This window comes from Strigops habroptila, chromosome 1 (genome assembly GCF_004027225.2).
Source record: "Strigops habroptila isolate Jane chromosome 1, bStrHab1.2.pri, whole genome shotgun sequence".
Lineage (NCBI taxonomy): Eukaryota > Metazoa > Chordata > Aves > Psittaciformes > Psittacidae > Strigops > Strigops habroptila.
The window spans coordinates 121,672,413-121,691,314 of NC_044277.2; the positions used below are offsets into that span (position 1 = coordinate 121,672,413).

The following is an 18,902-nucleotide window of genomic DNA, read 5'->3' on the forward strand; positions in this document are numbered from 1 at the left end:
CCTGAACCCATGTTACTTTCTCACATACTCAGCGTGTACGCACAGGGGAAGCTGAAGGGTTGTAACCAGCCGCTACTCTTCCTTCAGGAAAGATGCATGTGTGTTGATATATTGAAAACACAAACATTTCACCTTTGGTATTAAAGCAGCTTCGCTGTGAACTGACAAAGCTCGTAAGCCCCTTAAGCAGCCACACCACTTCCAAAGCATGAGAGCAGCATTTCAACCCACAGCTGACCACAACAAATACTTAATATACAGACAATTAAAATGACATACCAGCTTTTGTATTTGGAAGACTGGGGCTCATTTCCATTTTTATTTATTTCTGTTGCAGGTAGTTGTGTAAAAGTCAAATGAGGTATCACACAGGACAGAGCATTTATGCTATAATTCATTACAAGTTCTTTTACCAAAACTGCAACACCACAACTTAAAAATAATCCCATAAAACCAACCACAAATCCCAAACCAAACCCCTACTGTTCACTGCATCTTGCCTTTATTTTAACCTCACTGACAAAAGGATGGCTAGAATCAATAACATCAAGCTCAACAGTATAAAATAGTTGATTATTCTTACTATGGTTTACAGGGACACTGCTGCAACTCAATGGTTGTATTTTCCCCAATAACTTAATTTGAAGTAAATTTCTCTGTAGAATGGCAATACAAAATCATCTTTCTCCCCTAGTTTTTAGTTAATGGTTTGCAGACTAATAATCAACGTCTTAAAGGTCTTGAAATTCTTGGCAATACAATATTTGAAACACCTGTATGCAGCAGAGGTTAGTTTTAAGTTAGCACCTGTGCAATGAAAAGGTGGATCAAGAGTACAACCTACAGTTGACCACCCAGGATGGACTGGCAGCAGTTAAAGGCCAACAGGAGGCCCAGCAATGGCTATGTCAGTGGAAGGTATAATGAGAAGTTCATGTAAAAACTAAACTCTAATGGTTGTGTTTTCTCGTGTGCACATTTAATTTATAAAAGCTTTTTTTTCAATTTCTAAAGGAACTAATTTAAAACAGTTTTATGATTTAGGTCAACGTTCTGTAGCCCTCAAGTACAAAAATATAAATACAAACTGTTTAAACAGTATCTTTAATGAGATTCTGGCAGTAGTTTGTTTTATCTAACAAGACACATCAACGTAACAGGTCTGCCACTGAACTTGCTTAGAGTAAAATCAGCTTCAATATGAAGCTGTTAAGGTATCAAAACCCTGCTTTTTACATGCTAAATATCTTCAGCAAGTGTGCACTTAAACACAGCAATGAACTTAACTATAAGAATAACTAAATACATACATGAAACTCTGCATGTGGAACGTAATTCATAGAACTGATTACAACAAACGGTTACCGGCATTTCATTAATTTAAAAATGGTACAAATCATGCAAAACAATTCTAAAGGTAATGCAAAGAAAGCTACCAGTGCTTGCCAGATGTGTTCAACCAAACCAAAATTACATTAAATGAAATATGCATATTTACTAGCAAAGATCTATCGCTATTTCAAAGGAGCAGAGGTAAAATCTTCAGGTTTTGAATGTCAGTTAAACTGCAAAATGCCATTGCTCTTGCTTAATGCAGAAGCACATGCTTAGAAGCCCAGAATTGCTTATTCAGAAGTAGTCTGCCAACAACAGTTCTGGCTTCCCTTGAATCAGAGATGCAGCATGGATTAAAAATAGCAGAGATTTGCAAGGATCAAAGGCACCCTAATCAGTTAGCCGAAATGGTAGCATTCCCTTTCTTATAAGCAGGAAGACAGTAATGGGGCAGATAGACATTTCTACAAAGGCAGCATTTTAAATGTTATAATTAATTTCCCATTTTGTAAATGCCATTAGCAGACACCAGCTTCTAATAGTTTATGTATGATATTAACCTGCAGGATGAACTTGGGATTTTATTTGTCCTGATTTACAAATAAAGACTCTTACTAATGCGTTAACAGACTACTTTTACTATCTAAAAAGTTTAAACTCTTGTTTTCCAATATTTTACACCTCAGCTGGACTACCATCTCACATTGTTTCAAACATCTAACACTGCTTATTACTGGAATTTTATAAAAGTTGTACCTCATGTATTAAGCAGCAGGCAATAACAATGGTCTTTCCCAGCACAGCTGCATCTGGCTGGCTACCGAAAGATTGGGAATATTTCTAAAACACATGCAGTTTGGTAAAGTTTGCTGTCATTTCACAGTTTAAGTTTCCTTTAGTCATTGCACTTCTGTTGATAGTCTTGTTTTTTTAGAATATTATTCCGAATCCGAATTTGAACCAGCAATCTTCTTTTTCTTCTTCTTACCATGTTTCTTGTGCTTCTTTCTCTTTCTTGTTTTATCCTAAAACAATAATAAAATTAAATGGAAGTTACTGTATAATAATATTACCATCTATGAATTCTGTTAACGCAAAATGAGAACACAGAAAGAATATCTTTACAAAGACATTTCAAAAGATATTTCTATAAAAGCCTACTGAGAAATCACAGAAAAAAAATTCATATTTTACCCAGTAATCATCACTAATATGAACAGTCTTCAGTTTACCTCCATCAGGGTCTGGCTTTTTCACACCTCTCATCACTGTCACCATTACATTTCCTAATCTTTAAAATGTTTTACAGTGCTTTATAGATTTCTGACAAAGTAATAAGGAAGCGCTTTGACAAGCAGTGACATGTTATGTATGTGGGAATAACTAGGATGTTTACAGAATTTAAAGTAAGTGCTTATATTTACTGTGCAAAATTAAACAGTTCCACCACACTTGACTAGAATCTCCAGCACTTGCAGCTCGTTTAAAATAAAACTGCACTGGAACAGGTTGCCCAAGGAAGTTGTGAATGCTCCATCCCTGGCAGTGTTCAAGTCCAGGTTGGACAGAGCCTTGGGCAACATGGGTTAGTGTTGCAATCATTATGTCTTAAGGCCCTTTTCATGGTCTGGTAGAGGGGGCTTACCAAGGAAGAATTATACCCAACACTACCAGAGGAACAGCACTGATGTCCATGTGGCAAACTGCTAACCTACCTGACACTGTACAGACAGTAGTTCTAGTAGGCCAATAGAGAGTAAAATATATGCTACAGTAAGTGTTAAACTTCCACAAATCTCAAATCATATATATCTATATAGGTAAAATAGTGACAAATTCTACACTTAATTCTACAATTGAAAAAGTAACTTTAGTAGGTAAATAGAGAAATTATGAATTTAGATTCATGTGACAGTAGATTTTTGCTATAAAATACTTGTATTACTGAAAAATGTGAAACTGGAAATTAACCAGGTACAGAGTATTTATATCCTAAAACAAGAGTAAGAAGGATACTTGCTGTTTTATCTTTATCCTCATTGTTTTTCTTCTTTTTTGCTTGTACCTGGAAAAAAATTAATAAATCCAATGTAATGGGAGAAGAGCTTTGGCAGTGCTGCTTTACATAGAAGTTTGAGCTTTTGTTGCATATAAATGAATGATGACACAACAGTGGTAGAACATACTGAACAATAATCCATGAAGAAACACTGGTTATCTGTATTGTATTCTAGAATACGCATTATCCTATAAACACCCAATTTGGAAACACACTCTGATTTTTACACATAGAATAAGCAAAAGCAGAGATACAAAGGTAGAAATTTTAGCCATGTTGAAATCTGCCACCCTATTCACAAACATCAGAGAGAACTCTTGTGAAGGACACCACACCAATCACTTAGCCTCCTTTCATTGAGTACTTACAAAAAAGTTGGAAATTTTCACGAAAATTAATTCAAAATGACTTGTAGGTGGTAGGAGCTCTACTCAACAATTCTTACTAAAAGTTTTTGCTAAATAGAAAAATACAAACAGCTTTGAATGCGCTGCACTCTTACATCCCAATGTACAGAGCAGAACAGTTTCAACAATACATTAAATCAAAGCTAGATCGTTCATTCACTCATGCGATTCAACAAGCTAAAAGCATTATAACCTCTGAAATCGAGGTTTCACACTGACCTCCTCTGTCTGATCTGATTCTGATAAAGATTCTGATGATAAGGGTCCATCACCACGATCGGCTTTCTTCCTTTTCCTGCGGTGATTTTTGCCTTCCTACACAAAATAATAGCATTTGGGAGTAAAGCCAGGCCTTTCAAAGTTTATAAAACTTCTACTTCATAGATAGATTGAAATATTATTTCTAAGATGTGAAATATTTTTAGATATTGTTGACATTAATTACTCATCATCAACAAATTACCAACTATGACAATGCTTTTAGTGTAAATAAACACTTTTCTGTATATTCCTTTCTCGTTTCCGAAATACAGCAGCCTTCTAAAAGTGAGAGGAACAACACTGTGGTATAGTCTCTTCTTTTAAATAATGACACACAAAAGAATAAGCATTTGAAAATTAAATGTTTCACCACTTTGAATACTGAATAAATGAAGAGTCTCAATATGTGCATACAAACACTGAAGCTTCAGACTCTTGCTTTGTTGATCTAACTAAAAGCTCCCCCTTTATTTGTGTCCAAGCAGGACACCCTGTCCCTGCCAGCTGCACTTCAACACTCGGTATATAATATCTGTATATTTAAAAGACTTTTTAAAAATTTTTTTAATTTTACTATTATTTTTAAAATTCTGATGCTGCATGAGATTGCTCTGGTGAGCTGCTTTTCAACCCCCATCCTCCTCCTTGCTCTGGATTAGGCAAAGTGTTCCTAAGACTGAAGCTATTTTCTTCCAATTTCTAAAGCCAGAAACTGAAAAAAATCCTTGCTAACCATCTTCCTGCAAGGTGGAACCACAAATTTCAGCTGTGCTATTTAGTCCATTACTAAATGGTACCTCAATCCTTTCCCAAATGTACTCATGAAAAGTACATGGTAGCCCCTTTGAGAGATGAGGGATCTTCAGGTAGGGGAAGACCTCTAGTCCCCCAAAAGCCTTTTGCTTTCAGAAGATGTGTGAAAGTAGCATTACATTAAGGGGCTATGGTAGACACTTAGTCTTCAAGAGAAGCTACTCGAAGTTAAAAGGAGTTGGTGGGAAATTGAAACTGTGAAAAACATGGTTTAAACTTAAACAGGGGAAGTTCAGGTTAGATACAAGGAAGAAGTTCTTTACAGTGAGGGTGCTGAGGCACTGGAACAGGTTGCCCAAAGAAGTGGTGAATGCTCCATCCCTGGCAGCGTTCAGAGCCAGGCTAGGTAGGGTCTTGGGCAACATGGTCTAGTGTGAGGCATCCCTGCCTGTGGCAGAGGGGTTGGAACTAGATGATCTTAAGGTCCTTTCCAATCCAAACCATTCTATGATTCTATGAAATGTAAGCAGGAGCAAAGAGGAAAAAAATAATCAACACATTTGCCTTTTACAATGGAGAATTTGTAGATCAAAGTCAATACTGTTGACTGGAGTAGTAAAGGCCGATGTGCTAAGAAAGGTAAATAGAGAGAAAGACATGGGTGGACTCTAAAAGCATCGTTAATTTACACATGGGGTAGAAATAACTAAAAGTCAACAAGATTGTCTGCATTAAACATAATGGAAGGAAGAAAGTCCTCTGATGTATGTACAAAATGGTGAGGTGGTGGGAAGGAGACTGTTTTCATGCTCTGAGAAAAGACAGAATAAGGCAATTTTTCCTTAAGCCAATACACTTTTCTCTGCAATTTTTCAAAGCTGCCTTAAGTACAGTATCTATAATTATGACTACATTTCGATAAATATATCCTCTGCTTGATGTTTCTTAATTTACAGCAATAAGCCAGTATCCTACCGGGCAAGCCACTGAAATATCATCACACATATTTTTAGCTCAATGTGACTGCTCAAGATAAACCCAAAAATACTAGAATGCAGCTGATCTACTACAGCAGAATAGATACTTTTTTCCATTTACCTTCATAACAAGAACAGATCCAGCCATTTCCACTAACAACAATTACTAAAACAAGAGCTGAACCCAACTAAAAGTCTACCTCAAATTGGGGGTACTGAATACCTCGATTGTGTAGTTTTGGATAGAAAGTTTCTATAGGTGTAATTTGAAGCACTCAATGTTAAAAAAAAGAGGGAGAGCATGCTCCATTACGTATGCAAAATGCAGTTCTGATATAAGTATTTCAAGAGCAAAAATACCTTCTCTTTCTCATAATCTTCCTTTGACCTTTTCTTTTTTGTGCTGTCCTAAATAGAAAGGAAAACATAAACCATGAGAAAATTATTTTAGGTAAAAGGTAGAAATCCCAAAAGTAGTCTGACTCATTGTCTTTTCCTGTCTATTGAAGGTCATTCTTCAAAGTTGTTCTTTCTACTTTGTAGTTAACAGGAAAAATATGAAAAAGCCGTAATTTTGATGCAGCTGCTAATTTCCTGAACCAGCAGTGTGAAAAGGTCTGTATGGAATCAGGTAACAGAATACTTCTAAGTACACGTAGAGAGCCTCTGGAAAGGATACCAGCTATCACTACTGTAACCACATATAACATATGTCTAACATATAACAGTCCCAAGTCCTTATTCTCGATCCATGCCCATCTCTGCTGATCAGGCAGGGGTTAAACAGGTATTTCCATGGAGTTTTCAGCCTTTCAGTTGCAGCAGTAAGGGTCCTTCTGTGTCCCTTTATGTAGCAGAAGCTTTCAAATTCCCATTAGCACAAATTCATAGGTGTATGCAAAGAGTGATTCATCACAATTTATACCACACTGAATTAGGTATACACAGAATAAAACTCTACACACAGAATTTTAACAACTTGCTGCATTACTAATATTTAGGCAAGTACAGTTACTAGCCACTGTAACACAGTAAAATGCCAACAAAACAGAACAAATTGCCTCATGTATCTTCTCCACAGTTTTGTTATTCACTATGTCTGTGTATCTACATTGCTCTACTTTCAAAAAAGGAGAAAGACACCCTCAATTTAATATGCATTTGGGAAAGACTCAGTTCTCCAACTGTAAACTACAGAGTCCACAGGTATTTAGAAAGACAATATTCTGGCCACTGATATCCTGCAATACCTGTATATTTTCACAGATGGTGTTCAATTAAACAGCATATTCACCAGAATTTCACAGAACACTTTGGGGTTTTTTTTAAGTGTTAATGTAGTATTAAAACTAAATATTTGAGCAGCACACAAGCTGCATGTCTGCATTTAGAAAAATAGCTGAAAATTGCTATGTTCATTTTCTAACAATCAAATTATTTCTGGCAGGCATTTGAGGCAGTAGAGTTAGATTCCTCACTGCATCTAGAAGTGCAGCTCAGGTACAATAAGAATGCATGGCTTTAAATTTTGAAGATTAAAAAACATATTGATATGCAAAAGTCAGAAATGTTTATGGCTTTGTAACACAGCTCAAGAAAACTTGCCAAGGGTAACACATCTGCATATTTACCTTGCTGTCTGACTCAGATTCAGAAGTTGAGCTTGCTGAAGATTTCCGAGAGGAGCGATATTTCTTTTTCCTTTTTTTCTTCCCTTGCTTTTTATCCTATCCAAAAATATCGTAGAAAAAAAGAAAAACACAACTCTGAATTTATTTTCACTAGAATTAAAGACTTACATTAAATGTAAGGAATAGGGAACACCATTGCTAAATGTTATCATGTTCTCTTGAGGAACAAAATGCACTACAATTGCTTGTTTTAGCAGATGACCTTCATAACTCTTCTGCATTGAAAAAACATGAACTGGTGAAAAATCCAGGTTCTCTACATTCTGCTTATTATTTAGATGTGTGCTCTAAAATCCCATTATCCGTAAAAAAGATTTTTGCTAAAAAGTAAAAATGGTACGTTTGCATTTTTATGGTTAGATGGGGGAATCCTATTGAAAAAGCATACAGTTCAGTGTTAAACCAGAAACGGATCCAGTTTACAAGCCAGCCACCCAGCCTCTGTTGTGTTCACGAAGAAATTCTTGAACAGCTATATATCTAAAATTCACAACTTTATTGTATGTACCAAATGCATTAAATATAAATAGTTTTATGCAAACCAAGCCTTCAAATATTCTAAAATATATTACCAAAATCTGTGTTAAATAAGGCCCGTGAACAAAACATGTTAGAATAAGTTAGCTCTTACCTCATCTTCTGAATCAGATGAACTGCTGGAAGAATCAGAGCTTGATGAAGAAGAGGAAGATGAAGACAACTTGACCAAACACAACAAAAAGTGAAGCTTGTGAGATGCAGCATTTTGTCTGGCAAATAGTCAAAAGTCCATCTAAACACTCCCTTTAAAATTTCTTCATTTGCAAAGTGCCATCAATGGAATTTTACTTCCAAGAAGCTGGTCTTACATATTTTCTTAAATAAAATCATGAAGAGTAACTTGTAACATTTTTCATTTAATAGAATCTTATTTAATGCATTTTTCCTCCCTTGAAGCAGAAATAAAAATCTCCTTTTACAGAATGTATGCCACCCCCTCAAATACAAATCAGTTAACAGCTAAAATCAAAATTACATATCCAAGAGAACTTAAATAACAAATAGGAACAACCCCAAAGCAAAAAGCTCAGAACGCTGAAAATTTTGCTCACCCTATTAGATTTCTTCTTTTCCTTTTTCTTTTTCTTAAAAATAGAACAAAACAAATGTTATTTTGGCATCATATTCTTTTGTCATGCATTTAGGTCTATCTACTTTGATGTTGGCTTTTAAAATGTATTTATGAAATTCTGTATTGGCAGCATCAATGATAAATCCAGTTCCAAGCACTGACTGTATGAAATTGAAAATAACTTACCTCTTTCTTTTTGGAGGAACTCTCATTTCCACTCAGCAATTTCTCCCTGTGTTTTTCCAGTTCTTTCCTCCAATTCTGAAAACAAAACCAAACAGAACAGTGACATGAGTGTCATTTCCACATAGCCTTTTTTAAGAGACCTTTTTCAAAATCCTGTCCTCTACCTCACATCATGGTTTTTACAAAACCCACAGAAAGTAAACAACATACAATGTTAACTAAGGCTATAATGCATTTGATTTTACAGAATATTAATGTTCATCGAAACACCATGTCAGTCCACACCTTAATGCTTAAGTTCTTTGGACTTAAGAGATTGTCATTTATCTTGAAGGTCATCAATTGTGATGTATCACAGTGTTCATGCTAGAGCACTTTAGGAAGCCAGGGCACGCTACCAGAAAAATTGCTATTTTGTCTTAGATTCAAAATCATGCAGAACGAAATTTCAAGTCAAATTCTTCTGGCCATTCTTCAATGTATGGGTATCTCTAGTGTCTGTTCTGGGCCTTGTCAGTGTCAACAGTGATATACACATCTTCATAAAAGGCTCTTATTTTGTTAGGCCAAGCACACGCTGCATGGATAAGTCTCCTCTCATTCCTCCTTTTCAATCCCTCACAAGATCTCTAGGTCTGTCTAAAATCCCCTCTTCATGAGCTCTGAAACATCCAACCCACACCCACTAGACTGAAAAGCTGCTGGCTTCAATCTGCGCTATTCCTGCTTCCTGTGTCAGACACATCATGTGCTCCCTCCTTTTTTACTCTTTTTCTGATCCTCCCCTTTTGTCACAATGAAGCTGTATTGGTATTGTATTGGCAAAGCAATGATAATCCACATATTGTGCTGAAGAGACAGAAATAGCAGGAATTAAGTAAGATTATACCTGTGCAATGCAGTATGATATGCAGATCCCTAAGTCAGCATCCTGAGAATTTGCTGAACAGTGCTGCTGAGGCATGGCAGATGAGCCAGGACACAGTGCTGTGTGTCATGCATTTCCACAGCCCAAGGCAGCATCCGTGCAATATTGCATACTTTGATATACCAGCTATCCAGAGCTACCCCAGGGGTCTCTAACAACAGCTTCTACTTTATCAGGCAGGTATTCTCTTCAAATTATGTTAATAATAACTAACTGTGCTAGTATTACGTTGTAAACAAAATAGCACAAAGTCTGTAAGCAAAATAGGAGACAGCACCTCATTCAGAGACTTGTAATCTTTTCAGCCATTCACAGAAATGTTCTTAGGAGCTTTATGGCCATTTCACGATTCCCTGCATCCGTTCCTACCCTTCTGCCATACTGAAAGGCTGTTATCTTCTATTCGTGCCAGTTTCCATTACTTCACATTAAGCAAAGATAAAGCACGAAAGGAATGCAATAAAATACTAAACCAAACTCACCAAGCTAAAACTCAGAGAGTACTGAACAACCGATCCTCTCAGAATAGCACCCCAGGACCCTCCAAATACTGGTATAACTTCTTAGGCAAAAAGGTGTGGCAAGAGTACTATGGGAGCTATGCCCTCCAGTAGCAGAGGAGGAGCACCATCTACTTCAACCAGAAACTCACAGTGATGACAACTATTGCTTGAATCTTATCTCAAGATACTAGGAACCAAGAAGGAACAGGAACTGTTAAATTCATTGTATACTAATCTCTTCCTATGTTTACAACAGGAATTAAACTTTCTTATACCACACTGCTTTCCAGCACGTACTGAACACAGCCATCAGAACAACTGTGTTTATAGCAGGGAACTAGTATGGAATGTAATCAGTTTAGGATGAGCGAGAAAGAAGTACTTTATAGTCCTATCTGTACTTTGAAGGCCATTCTTTGTGCCTTCTCTCCTATTAATACTATGTGTACATTCCTTGCCAAAGATGTCTGTTTCCAGTAACAGACCTCTTTCCGATATATTTGGATTGTGTGACCTTAAACAAGTGAAGATTAGCACAACAGACTTTGGTTTATCATACCAGAAAACACACAAGTTTCATTTATTAATATAAACACATGTATTTGTGTAACTATATTTACATTTATGAAAAGTCCAAGTTTTATTCAGCAGCAATTTTCAAAACTTTTAATATAATGTTTCTCTGAATTGAGAGTTAGCTCTCACTGGTTAAGTGGTAACCTTAATTTCTGATACGAATAAAACAAAACATTTACTCATTAAAAGCTTGAGTGAAGTGAAATGTTATGGGTAAAAAGTAGCATATAAGATAAGAACAATCAAATATTAACATTAACATAACATTACCAACCTCGTTCATCTTTTCTTCGAACTCAGCCAAAGCCCTGGATCCTTTCTTTTTCTTTTCTAGTTGCTCTTTCACTTCTTCCCTACACAAAAGAAGATGATAGATCATGATTTTCACAATTAAAAATACCTTCTTCAGTGTCTAACTTTTGGTAGGTTTTTCTGAAGTTTAGCTCTGGCTGAACGTCCAACAGAAAGAAGAATGAAAGCATCTTAGATGTTACACATATGGTAACCTAAACCTAATAACTTCAGCACTGTAGCTAAATCCCTCTGAAAGATCTAAAGCTAACTTTGCGATTAGGTAAATTGTTCTCTAATGCCTTATGAGAGGAGATAAAATGGACAGAATGTAAAATAAATCATTGCTAACATGTCAAAGTCATGATTTGGTTGTTAGGGTAAACTGTGTTCTAAGAACAGACCAGCAAAATGTTTTTTCTAGAGATTACTTTGGTTAAAAATTTAAAATGTCTGCAGGCGTTAGGATTTGTGACAGAGGTGAAATGACCAATGTTCTCCTCTTTTGAGAAACTTGCCAAAATATTTAAAGACAAATGAGAAATACACATTTTAAAATGAAATACTGTTGTTTTTAAGAGAGGGGATTGAATACATTTTTAGAAAAGAACACCTTCACCAGAGACAAGGAATCTTTCGAAATGTGTTACTGGGTATTCAGAGAGGAGGTGAGTACCAGTGTCATCTCAGCAAGAGGGAACAGATCTTTTACTCCAAAGGTCAGAAGGGCAGACAAGGATTGCTACTTACCATGTTGGTCTTGGCCTGTTCAAGTAGTCTTGTATTGTTGGTCCTGAATTTGGGGCAGGACCTCGTGCTCTGGCCATAGCTATGGGATTCATATAAGCCTTGAATATGAAACAACAAAGAGAAATATAAAATTTATCAGCTGTGATACCAAAATCTACTCTTTTTGTTCTTCACACTTTTTCCCACTCCCTGAAAAACAATTCTGGCTTGTTTCTACAAATGTAAACTATTTAACTAAACCCAGTTGATTTGGTCTGGCAGAAAAGACTCAGGTGCTTTCAATGTGAGTTATATTGTGGCAGAAAGAACTCATTCACTAAGAGACCATGTTCCTTTCAGTAATGTTGCCCTCTCTGAGCAACGTTTTTGCAGACTGAGGACAGTATCCCGACTGCTGAAATATTCTTCCTTGGGAAAACATAATTAAATGTCAGCTCTCACTCTGGGACAACTGATCCTATGCCTTTAAAGTTCTGCTCAAAATCGATGACAGCAGATTCAACAAATTCTGCATAAAGTTTCTTGCTGTAACACCAAAACAAGCAAGTGGTGGTGCTTCGCTGCAATTATGCATGTATGAAAATTCTGTGATTTAGGGCTATTTTAAGAAGGAAAAAAGCCCCACTGTTATGAGGTATTCCATCTTTCACATCCATGCATCCTCTTCATATTCGCTCTTAAAATGTAATAGGTTATAAAAGATCAATTTAAAACTTAGAATCCACAGTCCACTTCAGCAATTAATGGAAAAACTCTAATCTAGCAAACAGTTCAATTTGTTTTTAATGCCAATAATATTTGCTCATGTAAAAGGGAGGTACATGTACTCCCTTATCTCATGAGCTTTTGTCACTATGTCATCCCAACACTTCACGATTTACTTTTGCAAAGCATAACACGCACTGTTCTAAATGTCCATAGTTTGGAGGTGAGGAAAAAAAAAGTAAAATCAGATAGTCAAAACAATTACCACCTTTGGTTGCCTAATCTGAGATAGTTTTTTTAAGAGTACAGCGTTCTGTAGATTGAAGGTAAAGCTTCGACCATATGTGCAGCTTTTACATGTCCGACACTCCTTTTTGTCAGTCCATAAATTAAGCATTCAGAAGCCACCATGCACAGTAAATGACCATCTGTGACAGCTGCCAAAAGCAGCAGCTGCTGCCTCCCTCCCCTCCTGCTCCCCCAACCGCAGCAGCAGTGGCCACAGCCACACCAAGTTTCTGGACTGCGAGCAGGCTGGTGGCTTCAGCTCTTGGGGATACAGTTAGTCCTGGAAGAGGGTCTCCGGGCTCTGCCTGGAATGGGGCAGAGGGCAGCACTCCCCACATGGAGTTTGCCTCAGCTGGACTGCACTGAGGAGCCCAAGGACTCTTTCAAATGGACCGTTTTTTGACTCAAGTTGACTCTGCAACTGTAAGAGTGACATTTGCTGCCATTTCTTGGGGCTTTGCTTTGTTGAATTCATACAAAAAGACTAACTAACATGGTCAGGTAAAGCTGAGGTATTCCAATTTAAACCAGTTTAATCTCACCACCTAAGCTTGGCACCTTCTTTTGTAGCCAGTTGGATGTATGCACTCAAGCAGTTATGGGACGTAAAGATACATACTCACATTATTAACTCTAACATTTTATTATATCACAAATCCACAGATGAGTCAATATCTTGCATCTGAATTCAGCTTCGAGTCTGCTTTCCTCTAGCAATGTAGGAAAGCAGTATTTGAACACTGTTTTCATTAAACAAAAGCAATTTCAATTTACTAGATTGACTAGACAACAGAAGTGTAACTTAAGACTTGGCTTACTCCAGCGAGTGAAGTGCATCAACTCTTTTGGGTTACCATTCAAGAACTGAGATCTGAAAGCTCTAGCTTTTCACATAATTATTATTCTAAAAACAAGGTCTTCTGCTGCTCTTAAATAAAAATCAGCTACTTTTTAACCTGAGCTTACCTAAAATGAACACCCCACTGCCTCCCAGCAAACCTCCCTCTCTACCTGCAGAGGAGGCTATGACTGTCAGATGCTGTTTTTCTACTTCCTCAAACTGACCCCAGGTAACCAGCTAGGAAGCATCCTCGGTTCAGTGGCTTGCTTTAACTGTCCAGCAGCAAGCACATGATGACTGTTCCACGACCAGGAAATTTATGCCTTAAAACATATTCCTGTAATTTCAAACAGGTTTATTTATGAATAATTACTTTGCCAATAACCATTTCTTAGAAGTATTTACAATACTTTGCCAAACTGCATGTTGCTAGTCAGAGAGAGCACAGAAATGCACTCTCAGTAGAGAAAGTGCTTGTCTGCACATTCATTGTCTTCTTCTGGCACTTTGCTCAAGCAGTTATTAAAAGGTTTTTTTTATGTAGCTTTCATGCTCCTGAAAAGCATAAGGCACCTTCAATCAGCTCAGGTTCTCTGGGCAAGCAGTACAAACTACTACCACCTTGAGAGTGTCCTGCAGATGTACAACCCCCCAGATTTATTTTCCATCTTCAAATAGTCAAAATAATGGTGTATTTAAGAAGGGACATGGGAAAAAAGTGACAGGTAGAACGCTCTGTGATCACAGAAGAGAACCAAAGGGTCCTGTAAGTTGTCTGAACTAGCAGACATCGTGGCATAATGAACCTTATGTCGGAATGTAAAGATTTGCTGGCATAGCTAGGTGCATCCCAACTGCCCTATGGAAAAGAAAATTAAGAATAAATAACTGGACACCCAAATCCATTACAAGAGGGCAATACATTTCAAGCAAGGGCTGGGTCTTGCAGTCTAACGCTGTCAACTCTTTCTCAGTAGACTCCATTATTTTGGTGCCTCAATAAAGCAATCACAACTATCCATGTGTATAATGTATACATCTATCATGTCTATGACATATTATTCCACCAAGGTAGCAAAGACATTCCCCTGAATGAATCTGAGTATGAACTCATAGTACATACTAGAAGGAAAGAAAGAAAAGGGGGGAAATAAAAGTGTTATGTTTTTAGTCATAAAACTCATTACTTGTAAATCTACAAAGCCTACATGAAACACGAGCATAAGGTGAATGGCTAACTGGTACAAAAAAGTTTAAAGAAAAATACGAGGAGGGATGAACGTGGGAACAGTATAAAATCACGCTCTGCAATCGGGTGTGTTTAAGGGCATTTTTGGTCTTCTGAATTACTGGCTCCCGAGGTTAGCAGCGCCCTGCATAACGCTAAATTTCCAGCTGCTCGGGTACAGCTGAACGCCAAGTTTAAGGCAATGCGGCTCAGGGAGGACCGGAGCTACTTCAGGGAATGCTGCAACTCCCACTGGGAACATTTTATTTTTGCAAGGACCAGGCCAGCATCTCGGTCATCTTCACCAGCCGCTCACAAGGCGGGCACCAGTCACGACCGCGGCCGGATTTGACAAGGGGCCCGCAGCCGCCCGCCCCACACGGGACCCCGGCACCCGAGCCGCCCGCCCCGGCCGGGCGGGGCCACAGGGCACGGCCGCCTTTGTTGTTTGGCGGCACGGAGCCCCAGGGCCGGCCGGGCCCCAGCCCCGACCCTGCGTAACCGGCCTGACCCGAGTGCCGCCCGCCCGCCGCCACGGGGCCCCTCTCGCCGCTGTGCGGCGGCCGAACCCCTCTGCCCTCCCCGCGGCGGCCGGAGCACGGCAGCGGGCCGGACAGGCCGGACAGGCCGGCCTAGGCCGCCACCGGGGTGCGGCTGGCCGGGCTGAGGCAGCGGCCAGCTCTCCACAGCCTCCCCGCCCGCGCCCGTCGCGGATCCCAGCAGCGGCCGCCCTGGTCCCCGCTGCTGCCTCCCCGCCGGGCCGCCCGCGTTACTCACCACCCGGTTGTCCCGCTTCCCCATGGCGCCGCCGGGACCCCTCGCCGCCTCCCGCCGTCGTCTCGGCCCGGCCCGGGGCCCCTTCCCCGCGCCCGGGAAGCCGCGCCGCAGGCGCCTCGGCCCTGCTCGGCTCCGAGCAGCCGCCGAGCTGCGGGGAGCGGCGATGGCGGCGACCACGCAGCGCCGCCTGCCGGGACCGCGGCGCCACCGCGGCCGTAGCGTCCCCTCGCTGCCGCGGCCGTTAGCGCCCCGCCTCAGCCCCGCTGGTGCCGCCGGTCCCTAGGCGGGGAGGCGAGGCCGCGGAGCCAGCAGGGGCGGCGGCGCTGGGGAGCGCCGGGCCGGAGCGGTCGGAAGAGGAAGGGCGGGAGGGGGTGATGAGAGCGGGCGAGCTGTAGCGCAGGGCGCTGGCTGGAGTGGCGGCCATGGCCCCGGTAGGGTGAGAGAAGTCGTGAGGACGGCAGTGAGGGGCCAGCGCCCGGCCTGCCGGAGCGAAGATAAAGCCTAGCCGTCCTGCGGGCGGGGAGCGGCTCGGAGGGCAGAAATGGAATGTCAGCGTGCACTTGTGTCCCGGGCGGAGCGCCCGTCTGGAACAAACACCCCGGGAGGGGACAATTCCGTTGTGAGGGGTTTTTTTTCTCCCCTATTGATGTAGCTAGTGGTCAGTCGCAGGTGGAACAGCAGTGTTTCCTTTTTTTCCTTCAGTAGGTGCACAGCCTAAGGTGTTACTAGCAGCCCGTCCTGACATAGAATTCTGTGAAATTGGGCTCTGTTGGGGGGGGGGGGGAAGAAAAAAGTGCATATTAATCACAATCTGCACTTCAAAATAAAGAACACGGTAATATTGGCAGGGTTAATGTTGCTTTAGGTTAATGGAAATGATAAGAGGAGCCCAGGAGTTACCAGTATCTACCAACTCAGAATTTCAAGTATCCTTTTCTTAAAGCATTACCATTAAAAATTACCACGTTAGTTATAGCTTCGTAAAAATGAAGAAAAGTAATTGCATGTTCCTACATTGTTCATACAAAGCACAAATGAGCTTTGTTTCTGCAATAGCATTGCTGTGTTCTTCCTCATATTTGAGAAGAGCTGGAAAAATCGGTGAGCCCACGGGAATCTGTGATACCACGTTCCTTAGTAAAACCAAGAGCAGGCTGCGAGGAACTAGAAGAAAACCAAGAAGGTGACTGCAGCAGAATTGCAAATATTTACTGCTGAAAATTGCAACGTGGTGCGTCAGGGAAGGGATAACTTTAAATTCTCAGAAAATAGTTGGTATGTTCTAAAACAAAGACGGCTGCTTTGGAAACACGTCAGGCACAAGTTCTCACTGAGCTGCCTGTGGTGCTGCAGGGGTACACTGACAGAAGAAATAAACTGCATTAAAATATATACAAAACAAGATCAGCAATATTACTAAATGTATCATGAGAACGTTTGTGAAGCATGGGGATGTCCTCACCCTGGGCACAGTTTCAGATCGGGGCCATTTTAGAGCACCCCATTGCAATCCATTTCTAGGTGACTTATGCCACTGCCAGGCACCCACCCGTGCAGGCTGTCCCCAGCACTGCTGCAGCCCTTGGTGGCACAAGGGTGGCCCTGGGTGTGGTGGGAGCATGGCTCCGTCCGTCCGTCCGTCCCTGTCCCTGCGCTGGCATGGTGGCAGGACTGCAGGTCTCTGTGTGCTTCAGTTCCGCTGCAGCAGCGGAGGCGATACCTGAGCTGCGTCAGGTGTGCCAGGACAGAATTGCTCTTCGGAAATGGGAATTGGGAGAGTTTATTCCTCCAGCGCTTTGCACCGTGAGGCTTTGAGGTGGTGCCTGCAAACCAGAAATGCCACTGCGGGCAGGCAGGGGTGTGGGTCCCTCTGCCTGTGGAGGCAGTGGGGAGGAGGCAGTCCTCCCCTGCGCGCTCTGGAGTATTTTAATTAGACTCCCATTAGCTTTTCTTCCTTGGCTGTGAAGGAAGCTCGGGAGTCCAGCCAGAAAATCCCGCCAGCTAAGTCAGATTTCTAAAAATGGATGAAAATACTTAAGGAAAGTCTTCTGGGTGACAGGAGGCTGGACGATGACCTTGGTTATTGGAGGGGGAAAAAAAGCAACACAACTGATGGGTATAAAATGAGGAGTGACACAGACACTGTAAATCTTGCTTTCTGCGTGTCAGTAAATGGCAGGCAAATGACAGACAAAGGCAACTCATTTAAATCTTTTAAAATGAACTTTTGTTTCTATGGTGCTCATAAGCATGTGACATCTAGTGTCATTAGATAATTTTCAGGCAAAGAGGATGAGAACTTTTATGTGAATAATGAGAAGACTAACATTTGTGCTTATTTCTACAATGTTGTTAGTATTCTGCGTAATGCGTTTCTTTTTAAAACATAATTTTCCCTTCCATAACTGGGTTTTACAAACTTCATGTGGGGGTAAGCCACCTTCTCACAGACGAGGGTGAGGAAGAAAATGCCCATATGAAGAATTTGCCCTGTAATTGTCCACAGGCTGTTGGATTTTCTTCTGTGGTACCTTGCCCTGAGAACTATCAGAGAGAAACCACTGGATAGTGTCCAGATCTATATGGTAGCTCTCACTTAATCTGTTCAATATTTCCACAATTTTCACCCCTTTTCACAATGCATGAGCTGTGGCTAATATGGGTATTTATGATGCTGACTTTTCCCAGGCACAGGCCTCACTGCGGCTGATTTCGCATCTGGGCTGCTGCTTGTAATCTTATAATGTGCTTAAAGCCTGATTTGCAATGTCACATAAAGTAAAGGTGGCTGCTGTTTCTATTTAATGCTGTGTTGCACCTGCAGCATATATAACCATTTTGTAAAGGACTTCCATGGTTCCTTATAGTTTCTAGGGGCAGCACAAAGTTTTGCTTCCAAGCTATAAAAGCCTTTGTGGTGTGGTAAACTTTGCAGTCATTTCTGTCTGGAGCATTCATCCAGAAGCTGAAATCTGGATGCTTGAGCTAATAGTTTTTAGGTTTCTATGCCTGGTGGTTCATTGGAGGCCTCATCAGTAGAAACTACCTGATCCTGCTCTAAAGAGCTTTTAATGATCCTTACAATAAGCTGAAGATTTATTTGAGTTGTTTCAATAAGGATTTTTTGGTTGGTTGGGAGTGAAGACAGGAAATATGCATCTGGTTTTAGTTTAATGTTGTGTCATTTTGTGTTTGATTCAAGACATGCATTTTTACCATTTCTATGGTACTAGTC

At 40.5% G+C, this 18,902-nt stretch overlaps 1 protein-coding gene across 2 annotated transcripts; it reads right to left on the reverse strand.

The window, feature by feature from the left end:
* Window positions 1–1,077: 1,077 nt before the first annotated feature.
* FAM133B (family with sequence similarity 133 member B) lies at window positions 1,078–16,185 on the reverse strand. 2 transcript variants are annotated; one of them, XM_030501402.1, is made up of 11 exons: window positions 15,668–16,144; window positions 11,829–11,926; window positions 11,062–11,140; window positions 8,781–8,855; window positions 8,575–8,607; window positions 8,115–8,183; window positions 7,424–7,519; window positions 6,153–6,200; window positions 4,021–4,116; window positions 3,352–3,400; window positions 1,078–2,360 (listed from the first exon to the last, which is right to left on the reverse strand). In XM_030501402.1, the coding sequence occupies exons 1-11, from the start codon at window positions 15,689–15,691 to the stop codon at window positions 2,356–2,358; spliced, it is 672 nt and encodes a 223-aa protein (XP_030357262.1). In that variant the 5' UTR covers window positions 15,692–16,144; the 3' UTR covers window positions 1,078–2,355. The 2 variants fall into 2 exon arrangements, with proteins under 2 accessions (XP_030357262.1, XP_030357176.1); XM_030501316.1 differs by having other exon boundaries at window positions 1,086–2,360; window positions 3,356–3,400; window positions 15,668–16,185.
* Window positions 16,186–18,902: the final 2,717 nt, after the last annotated feature.

Bases quoted from the DNA above. Each gene is read 5' to 3' on its own strand.
- FAM133B (XM_030501316.1), bottom strand. From the start codon at position 15,691: ATGGGGAAGCGGGACAACCGGGTG. The intron at 11,927-15,667 runs GTGAGTAACGCG...TTCATATTCAAG, and splicing joins GGAAGCGGGACAACCGGGTG to GCTTATATGAATCCCATAGC. The intron at 4,117-6,152 runs GTATTTTTGCTC...TATTTTGTGTAG, and splicing joins AAGATTATGAGAAAGAGAAG to GAAGGCAAAAATCACCGCAG.